Source organism: Mus musculus, chromosome 7 (assembly GCF_000001635.26).
Source record: "Mus musculus strain C57BL/6J chromosome 7, GRCm38.p6 C57BL/6J".
NCBI lineage: Eukaryota > Metazoa > Chordata > Mammalia > Rodentia > Muridae > Mus > Mus musculus.
Genome location: NC_000073.6, coordinates 18008958 through 18019716, shown reverse-complemented (window position 1 = coordinate 18019716; position 10759 = coordinate 18008958). Strand labels below are relative to the sequence as shown.

At 42.8% G+C, this 10759-nt stretch overlaps 1 protein-coding gene across 2 annotated transcripts; it reads right to left on the bottom strand.

Moving 5' to 3' along the window:
• Nucleotides 1–496: 496 nt before the first annotated feature.
• On the bottom strand, nt 497–9828 carry Ceacam13 (carcinoembryonic antigen-related cell adhesion molecule 13). 2 transcript variants are annotated; one of them, NM_027210.3, is made up of 4 exons: nt 9684–9828; nt 8287–8646; nt 6310–6669; nt 497–635 (listed from the first exon to the last, which is right to left on the bottom strand). In NM_027210.3, exons 1-4 carry the CDS (start codon nt 9745–9747, stop codon nt 628–630), a joined length of 792 nt encoding a protein of 263 aa, NP_081486.1. In that variant the 5' UTR covers nt 9748–9828; the 3' UTR covers nt 497–627. The 2 variants fall into 2 exon arrangements, with proteins under 2 accessions (NP_081486.1, NP_082447.1); NM_028171.2 differs by lacking the exon at nt 497–635 and having other exon boundaries at nt 6229–6669.
• Nucleotides 9829–10759: the final 931 nt, after the last annotated feature.

Here is a 10759-nt window from a genome sequence, read left to right as displayed (position 1 = left end):
AATGTAAATGAATTAAGGAATCAAAACAGGATAAGATTTGAGAATTTAATAAAGACAGAAACACTGATGAAAATCTATATGCTACTGAAAATGGATATTTGTGTAAGTCTAAAACCTTATGGAAGCCTTATGACTAAAGTGTGTCATGCCTAGGACTGTGTCATCAGTGCTTGAAGACAAGACAGAGAAGTTGTATCATTCAGTCAGGAACAAACATCATTTAGCAGAAACACAAGCTTGAAACATCCTTGGCTTAACTACATATCAGCCCTGCAGAAATCAGGAGCCTTAGACAGTGATAGAGTGGGAGGTCCTTTACATTGGGAGACACTGGCACATTATAGAGCTTTAAAGAAATGGCTATTTCTACCAATAGGAAATTGCTACAGGAAATTTCTCCATGTTGTAACTGAACGTGACTGGGTTCTAACCATGAATCTCAAGCTTATATCAGCCACCAATCCTTAATAAGGCAATTAGAAGAACTGAAAAAAATGCAGGTAAGCAGAAAGCTATTTATTCAGAGTAGAGAGTAAGGGTAGAAGTAATGCACATATTTGCCTTTCTTCTTTGATTCTTCAAGGGCCATGGTTTACATCTTCTTCCTTGATTGTCTGAAGCCTGACTTCAAGGTGCTAAATTGAGATGAATAGAAAACCAATGATAAGTAGATCTAATAAGTCTCAACCAAGAGATAAACCCACTTACCCAAATCCATTTTTGTCTGGGTTCAATCCCATCCTACACTGTCATGCAATAAGGTAAAATCTCTCTCCAAAGAGATAGTTCTCCTTTGACTAGGGCATCTTCCTTCTCTCATTATGAAATCCTGGGGAGATTCCCTTTTTATATGGGAGTTCATTGTTTCAACCATCTAATGCACTGATAGATATGAATAGCTCTTACATTGTCTTCCTTTATGCCAAGCAGGCTATAATATGCAAAAATTGTTAGGTACAACAAGGATATAAGACAAATTTCTGCAAAGATTATTTTTTGAGAGCACAGAAAGGCCTTAGACCAATCTCTTAGAGCTGTGGGGTTCCATTTTGATTAAATATAAACATTACAAATTGGCTTGAAGCTGGTGAATCCATGAACAGAGGGAAACCTGTGTGTGAGTCTTGTGGGGACAGCACTAGCCAGAGGGTACATGTGAGTGTAAGGTTTCTTTACTGTGTAAAATTAGAAACAACCAAAACTTTGCAACAGTGTCAAATATCATGGTTAGAGACTACTTAGAAGAATTATAACCTGGCCTACATGAGCACTGAAGCACAAAGGGACAGGACCAAGAGCAGTGTGCAAGAGGCTTTCTTTCATCCTGTTCCTAAGACGCAGGAATCACAAAGCAAGTTGCATCAAATATTTTCAGATTATACAGTCTAATAGAACTAATCATGTCTAGAGTTTTAGATCATGTCACTGGATCACAGGAGTCATCTTGAGTCAGTGTGACAATATGAGGTATAGGTACATATGACAAAGCCATTAAACAGCACAGTTTGTGTTATTTCCTTCTTGGGAGGACTGTTAGCCACATTATGATGATGTCATCAAATGTGAAGCAGAGGAACAATGAAGACTTTGGGGTCTGGCAGCCGTATCCTTCTACCCTGTAGCCTATGAGTAGTCAATATAGAGTTGGAAGATGCTTTTCTTTCTGTCTCTTGGCTTACTACTCACACCAAAACCACAGAAGTCAAGATACATAGAGAAACACAAGGGAGACTCCTTGATTCTGTGTGTGTGTGTGTGTGTGTGTGTGTGTGTGTGTGTGTGTGTGTGTGTGTAGGAAAGGATTTTTCTTCTGATTTCTATACCAGGAACAAGGAAAGACAGAAATTGAGGTGGGGATGTAAGGGGATTGGTGAACTGGGCAGTTCGGGAACATACCTTCCTGAATGAAGGGACAGGGGATGAGTGGCAGGAAAGGAGTAATAATAGTAGAAATGTGAATGAAAATGGGAGTTAAAATGACTTCCAAGCCTCCAAGGAGCAAGATCTAAATGACTACAATGAGGAGTGTCACTCTCAGAACTGCTACATACAACAACATCCCTAGGATGCTCATGCAGTTGTCTTTCCAAGTGGATGAGGAATACATCAGAGAAATGGGGCAGCGTTCATAGCATCCAGGATGAGTAGGGTGTGGGCACTGTCAGACATACTAGAACTCTACGTGTAAATTTTAATCTCTGAAAGGGTTCTAAGACATCCAGTTCATAAACATGTCCATCTACTCACACCATCCACTCATCAACCAATCTATCACCACCATTTGTCCATTCATTACTATACTGGCTAGTTTTGTGTCAACTTAACACAGCTGGAGTTATCACAGAGAAAGGAGCTTCAGTTGAGGAAATGCCTCCATGAGATCCAACTGTAAGGCATTTTCTCAATTAGTGATCAAGGGGAAAAGGCCCCTTGTGGGTGGGACCATCTCTGGGCTGGTAGTCTTGGGTTCTATAAGAGAGCAGGCTGAGCAAGCCAGGAGAAGCAAGCCAGTAAAGAACATCCCTCCATGGCTTCTGCATCAGCTCCTGCTTCCTGGCCTGCTTGAGTTCCAGTCCTGGCTTCCTTGGTGATGAACAGCAGTATGGAAGTGTAAGCTGAATAAATCCTTTCCTCCCCAACTTCTTTCTTGGTCATGATGTTTGTGAAGTAATAGAAACCCTGACTAAGACAAATTGGTACCAGCATAGTGGGGTATTCCTGTGACAACCTGACCATGTTTTGAGGAGGACTGTGGAAGGACTTTGGAACTTTCAGCTTGAAGATCCATTCGTTGTTAAGAGCTCTGTCGGATGTTGTGCAGGAGCTTGGAAGATAATGTTGAGAACAGTGCAGAAGATGGAGGCCTGGCTTGTGAAATTTCAGAGGGAAAATTAAAAGACTTTTTTCAGGGCCATTGCTGTTTTGATTGTGAAGATTCTGTAGTTCTGGTTAGCTGGGGCTGAAGAATCAGCTGTGATTAACAAGATACCAGAACTACTAAAACAAAAACTTTGCATTACTGGGACTATTGATGCTGGTTAGCTGGAGCTAAGAAATTAGCTAGCGGTGATTAAGAAGAGACCAGCATCATTGAGGTGACATCTTCTGTGAAGTGTTTTATGAAAGCACAAAGAGGCTGTATTCCAGAGATAGCCAAGGTTGTACTCCTGCTGCAGCGGGACTTGGTAATATGTAAGGGTCACCCAGGTGGTACTGGTTTTGAAGGCATGAAGGGTCACGCAGAGCAGCTGAGGCTCGGCACTGTGAGAGGCCATGGAAGGCCATTGGTGAAGGTGCAGCCTCAGTTGCAATTGAAGGCCCAGGACTGAAGGGGTCACACAGTGTTTTGGAGACACCAGTACCATGAGTTGACCACCAAGAGCAGCAGCAGCAGTGGAGTACAGACATCTGGAGCCTAGAGGATGACGTGTGTGCTACAAAGGGCATGGCTAGAGAAGTGACCCAAGCCCTTGGAGGAGCCCAGAAGATCGTGAGTTGGATCCCAGACATTGGACAGTTGGAGATTGATTTTTGCTTTTGACTGTGACTGTGCCATGATATTTTCCCTCTTGAAGGAAGAAACTGTTTTAGTGGAGCCCACAGTTAAGAGACTTTTAATATAAAAAGACTGAATTTTAAAAGAGATGGATATTTTAAAGAGATTGAAATTTTAAGAATATGTAAAGACTGTGGGACTTTTAAAGTTATTTAGATCTTGGGGATAAATAAGAATGTAAGGGTTGAGGCTTACTAGTGATATGTTTGTGTGTCAAGTTGACAAGGGGTCAATTGTACTGGCTAGTTTTGTGTCAACTTGACACAGCTGGAGTTATCACAGAGAAAAGAGCTTCAGTTGAGGAAATTCCTCCATGAGATCCAACTGTAAGGCATTTTCTCAATTAGTGATCAAGGGGGAAAGGCCCCTTGTGGGTGGGACCATCTCTGGGCTGATAGTCTTGGGTTCTATAAGAAAGCAGGCTGAGCAAGCCAGGGGAAGCAAGCCAGTAAAGAACATCTCTCCATGGCTTCTGCATCAGCTCCTGCTTCCTGGCCTGCTTGAGTTCCAGTCCTGGCTTCCTTGGTGATGAACAGCAGTATGGAAGTATAAGCTGAATAAACCCTTTCCTCCCCAACTTCTTTCTTGGTCATGATGTTTGTGCAGTAATAGAAACCCTGACTAAGACAATTACTAATTTCTTTTTCCATTTATCATAAAAGTATTGCTTTAGCTGCACACTAGACCCTGTGCTTTGCAGGATCTTGATGGAGGGATAAGGCAAAACCTTCTCCCTATGATTCAAGAGGAGTGAATCCACCACTCTAGGAAATCTATGATCTGAAGCCCAAAGCATTGTAGTAGGAGAATTAGGGTAGAGCGGGCATTCAGAATTAAATTAGGCTTCATTACAATGTCAAAAGTGACTGTCAATTTCTTGCTTCCACCACCTGGACCAGACTCTCCCTGTGAGACAGTGATGCCTAAGGAGAAATTTTCTGAACCCACAGCACTCTTCTGGTCCACATATACTTTATAAGGCCTCATAGGGTAGGTAAGTTGGACATGTGCATATACACTGTCATCTTGTACTTCTGATATGCTACCCATAGGCTGTGTAACCTTTATTCAACCAATGTCTTTACTGTTTGTGAGATTCCCTACAGTAGTACACATGGTAACTTATCATTTTCCTGTCTATAAGTGAAATTCAAATATTATAAATGTCCTAAACTTGAGACTGAAGAGCTGTTAAAATCAGGAGTGCATGTTATTATTTGCCTAAAGAAGACAATTCCCTCAACAGAAGAATTGATACAGAAAATGTGGTACATTTACACAATGGAGTACTACTCAGCTATTTAAAACAATGAATTTATGAAATCCATAGGCAAATGGATGGAATTGGAGTATATCATCCTGAGTAAGGTAACCTAATCACAAAAGAACACACATGATATGCACTCACTGATAAGTGGATATTACCCCAGAAGCCCAGAAGCTTGGAATAACCAAGATACAATTTACAAACCACATGAAACTAAAGAAGGAAGGCCATAATGTAGATACTTCTATCCATCTTAGAAGGGAGGAACAAAACAGCAATGAAAAGTGTTACAGAGCAAGTGAGGAGTGGAGACTGAAGACATGACCACCTAGAGACTGCCTCATCTGGGGATCCATCCCATTTACAATCACCAAACCCATATGCTGTTGTGGATGCCAACAAGTACGTGATGACAGGAGCCTGATATAGCTCTTTCCTGAGAGGCTCTGCCAGTGCCTTACAAATACAGAGGCAGATGCTCACAGCCATCCATTACACTGAGCATAGCATCCCCAGTGAAGGAGGTAGAGAAAGGATCCAAGGAGCTGAAGGGATTTGCAGCCCCATAGGGGGAACAATAATACGAAGTAATCAGTATGCCCAGAGCTCCCAGGGACTAAACCACCAACCAAAGAGCACACCTGGTGGGACTCATAACTCCAGTTGCATATGCAGCAGAGGATGGCCTAATTGGACATCAATGGGAGGAGAGGCCCTTTGTACTAGGAAGGCTGTATGCCACAATGTGGGGGGAATGCCAGGGCCAGAAATTGAGAATGGGTGGGTTGGTGAGTAAGGGGAGGGGGGAAGAGGGTGGGGGAGGGTGCTTTTCAGAGGAGAAACCAGGAAAGGGGATAACATTTGAAACCTAAATTTAAAAAAAAAAATCCAATAAAAAAGAAGGGAATTCCCTAGGCTGAACTCCCGAGGACAAGCAGTTGCCAAAATGATGTATTTTTCTTTGGGGATACAAACTTTCCTATAAAGTCTCAGAATTATCAGTACAGACAGTATGTTGTATGGCCACCCTTAACAGCTGTTCTATTCATGCCAAATCTCAGGAAAAGGAGATGCCCACAAGACCTGGCCTAACCATGATTGCCATGACAGATACTGAGTTATTCCACATGATCCAAGACCTGGATGCAGAGTGACACATTGTTTCAGTCAGCTCTAGCAGGTACTCAAATTCAAGCAATGCCACAAAGCTTGCTTGGTGCCATACTCAGCGTGAGGCCCCAGAGTCTGAGCTGAGTTTGACATCATTGGACTGAGTTACCATACTACTGTCTACAGGTTCCATTAGGTCAATATTTCTGATGTATTTTGGTTTACCCCCATGATGTGTCTCTTTTACTAAATGCCCAAATCCAAGTTAGAGTACACAGTAAAGAGGGGAGGAAGGCACAGTACAATCCTCATTGTCTTAGGTATACAGAGAAGAATAAACCCCACCTTCACCCAGGAGTCGCAAAGAGTCACTTACTATTTACTTGGAGGTCAATAATGGCCCATTCTGATATCAAATCAACAGATACGGTTCGTAGGGTATAAAGCCCTGCGTCTTTCTTCTTGACATTGAAGAGAAGCAAGGACCCATCATTGCGTACTTTCACTCTGTCATAATATGCATACCCCAGAGTGGTTGAATTGGTGAGGAATGAATGGCTTGCTATCTTCAAATGTTCAAGTGGAAGTACTCCTTTGTGCCAGGCAAAGACTTGAAGCTTCTTTGGCAGATTAAAAACCGACAGAAAAATATTGATGTTTTCTTCAACCCTAAGTGGCACCAACTGAATTGTGAGTTGAGAAGGGGTAAGATGCTTCTTGTAGCCTAATAGTGGGCCTAGATGGAAAAAAAAAAAGAAATAGAAAGAAATCCTTAAAAGTGGTTCTCCTGCATTTGGTAGAAAGAAATATCTCTGAGTCATGAGCAGGTGTGTCCATCAGTCCTCCTTGTTGTGTGTGTGAGGGTCTGTCTATCCTACTTGATGGGATAGACACACACACATTCATGCCTTCAGAGTCCATGAACTTCTGTATGGGACATTCCCATCATCTGTCTGCATGACTCACTGTTCAGTGCCTTCAGATCTGTGCTCCAACCCACAGTGTGTGGAGGAGGGTGCCTCCACAAGTATCTTCATCAATAGAAATTGGATCTACACACTGACATATTTTGCATTAGACCTGTTATGGTGCATTCTCAATGTCCTTGCTCATGTATGTCCCTTGCCACCCAGTAGAAGACTTTGTGGCCTGGGATTAGTGTGATAATCTTGGAACACCCAACACTTAGAAAGGTCTCAATGGATAAATGAATGGATAGATGGACGTGTATTCCAGGTCACTATATGTCCATGAATGAAGTTACCAGATTCTCAGGTTCTAAGCTAATAAAAGTTTTATACCACAATATGATTGTTTTTCATTGACTCTTTTGTTAGGGAAGGGAACATGCACTCAAGCATGTATCAGTGTATGGGTTAGTGGGTGCATGCCACAGTATCTATGTGTAGGCCAGAGGACAGTTTCTGTGACTGAGTTCTCTCCTTCTACCATTTGGGATAAGAAGATTGAACTCAGGTCATCAGGGATGACAGCAAGTACCCATACCCACTGAGTCATCTCATAATTTGTTTTTCATTTGAAGCATCATATTGTCATAGGTAGGGACATTAGTCTTCAGAGCATACTTGCCAAGATAATTATTGAACTTGGTAAATGAACAATGCAACTTTTATCTCCTCATCCTACCATTTCATGTTCACTAGAGCTTTTAGATTCCGAGGTGCTTGTCTACCTTGCTGTGTCTTCTCATCTCATGTTGCAAACAAAAACTCTGAGTCTCATCTGAAGCCGTTATCCTCTCCAAGAGACTCTAGACACTCCCTCAGCTAACCTCCTCCCACACAGGGATAGGGACTGATGTAGGCATGTGTAGCAGGATTTCCTGCCACCTTGTGTACATTTGCTTAGAGATTAAGGAGGCATCACTACAGCCTCTGGTGTCTGCTCTGTCCTCCCTCCTTTAAGAACACCTCTTCCTCTAACAGTGCCCCTGAGCTGTGTTGCTCTGATATCAGCCCTGCTGTCCCCCCTCACTCTGAGCTGAGTCGGGCACAGAGGTCTGCATCCAAGGTCATGGAAAATCCCCTCGTTTCCTCATTTCTTCCTCAACTCAGGTGTAGGTTCATGGTGAGAGGCCTAAGGGTCTGAGTTGAGGCTGACATCATTGTCTGAGTTACTCAGTACAAGTCCACCTCTCTGCATGTGCAGTCAAGTGAGGGATTCTGATCTATGAAAGTTTGTCTCCAAAATGTGTATCCTGTACAAGATCCTCCTACAACAACATGGAGACACAATGCAGAAAGAATGTAGATCCAGTTCAGGCTCAACACTCCTCTGAATGTGCAATGGACTGAACCCACCCAACAACAGAGTTCACAAAAAATTGACTTACGGTGTACAAAGAATTCTGCACGTATTATTTCAGGTCTTGAGGTTGAATCAAGTGTTCGTAGAGTGTAGTATCCTGAGTCTTTTCTGGTAACACTCTTGATCAACAGAGATCCATTGTTGAGTACTGTCTCTCTACCACTGTGTGCAAGTCCCACTGCAGTAAAATTGGTAGCTATCACATGACTTGCAATTTCACAACACTTGAACGGTGCAGCTCCCGAGTACCAGGAAAAGGCTTTAACATTCTTTGGCAGGTTATGCACAAACAGAAGAACGTTTTCCCCTTCAACAGCAATGGGAGGCACTGCTTTAATGGTGAGATGAGAAGTAGTGGGATGCAGCCAGCATGTTAAAAGAGAGACTAGAAGGGAGGAGAGAAAATCCATGAACATTGGGACCTCTGTATTTGATGAAATAATGAGATCTGTGTCCTGAGTGGACAGCTCATGACACAGCCTAAGTTGGCATGTGAGAGTGGCACCTTTGTATTTGGAAGGGTTGGGTAACATAACCTTCACTACACCATCAGTGGCCCTGAACCTGTTCCATTCTGTGTATGGAACTCTCTTTTCTGTTAAGGATTCCACACATTGCCCTCAGCCTCCTGTCTATATTCAGAGTACTTGGGCTGAGATGATGGCTCCTGTTACCTCTTAATCTAGAGATCTTCACTTGATTTTTTTTTCCTGTGTTATCTCTTTGGTCTGAGTTCTCTGATTCTACTTCTATAATGTCTTTCTGGTCTAATCTACTATCCCCTAGTCTAGGGCTTTATTGGAACCAAGATAAGCCTAACATCTTTGGAATGTCCAGAACTGATAAAGGCTTGAATACCTTTGGATGAGTGGGAGAATGCATGTGTCAGGGATATGCCTATCCAGGAGTACATTTGCAAAATGCTAAAATTGAAACTATTGACACCTTTAGTACAGGAGTTTGGTATAGTTTGTATGTGTGGGGAAGGTGAATGCTTATATAAATTGCACTGTGTTCATTTGTGTATGGGTGAATGTATACACAGCATATACATAGAAATCACACACCTTGTATGTGTTGGTAATTGAGTTGCTATCTTAGGATTGGCAGCCAGCAGCATGACCATTAAGTCATTGCAATGGCTCTTTGTACTTTGTTTTTTAATTGGACAGACACTGTCATGGTTGGGGACATCAGTCCTTAGAATACAGTTGTCCATGTGATTGAGTTGGGAAAGAAAACAATAGTGCTATTGCTCCATTGTACTATCTTGTGTCACTTCCTGCTGCAGAGTTCCTGCCCCTGTCTGTGTCCTCTTCCCAAAACCATGATTCTATTCCTAGGTTCTTATATTCTTCAGGGACTTAAGCAGGACTCTGTGTTCCCCTTCTCCCACTCAGTGCCAAAGAGTAGCCTCCTCACCTGTGAACAGAAGCCCCTGCCAAGAGGTGCAGTCTTTACAGGAAAGTGCAGCAGAGTTCATCATGACCTCTGCCACCTGCCACCTGCTCTGTCTACATCTGTGAAAAGCTTCAGCTCCAGTGCTGTTTCCACACTCAACTCTCCTGTCAGTTCCACTGTCCTTCCTCTCTTTTATTGTAGTCTCCTCCCAGGTAGGAGTCCCTCCTAGAATTATATGGCCTGGGGACATTTCCTGTGTACAAAACACATCAGTTCATCTTCCCCTATCTCCTGTTCTCTACACCTTTCTCCTTTGCTCTCATAATGTCTCAGTCCACCAGACTGCACACTGAGCGATAAAGCAGATAAATCTCCTCGGGCCCTCATTTGGCCTTATATGGAGATATGGTGCTGTGTGATTTGCATACAACCGGAAAACCAAGTAGGATACAAATGAATACGCTTTACTTGCTTTACTTCCCAGGAAACTGATTGTTCTAACCTTCTGATGCTATGATAAACAACCTGAACAAAAGCAGCTCAAGAGAGCAATGCATTTTCAGGCCAGTAACAGAGGTCAAATCCATCATTGAGGGAAGTCAAGGTACAGATAAAAGACAAGAATCTGGAGTGAAGAACTGAGGAGGAGAGCTGTTTAATTGGTCATTCACTGGGACACTTTTTAAAAATGTCCTTCTCTGTGTTTCTCTGCCTTTCTCTTTCTGTCTGTTTTTGTCCTCTCTCTCTCTCTCTCTCTCTCTCTCTCTCTCTCTCTCTCTCTCTCATGTTTCACTATATTTCTGAGACAATACACAACCACCTGCATAGGGATAACACCATTCACAGTGGCCTCTGCCCTCCTACTTCAATTAAGACACTCAAGAGATTAATCCACAGATTCCTTCACTGTGATCTATGAAAGACACTGACTCAACTGAGTCCCTTCTAGCCCTACTCCGGTGACTTCAGGGTGGATGCATTTCACAGTAAATGCTAACTACCACTGGAAGCTCCCTGCTATCCAAGGAAGTGCTCATCACTGTTGTTTGTGACCATCACTTGTGCTCCTGTCCACAGCCTCAGACAGCTTGACCTTC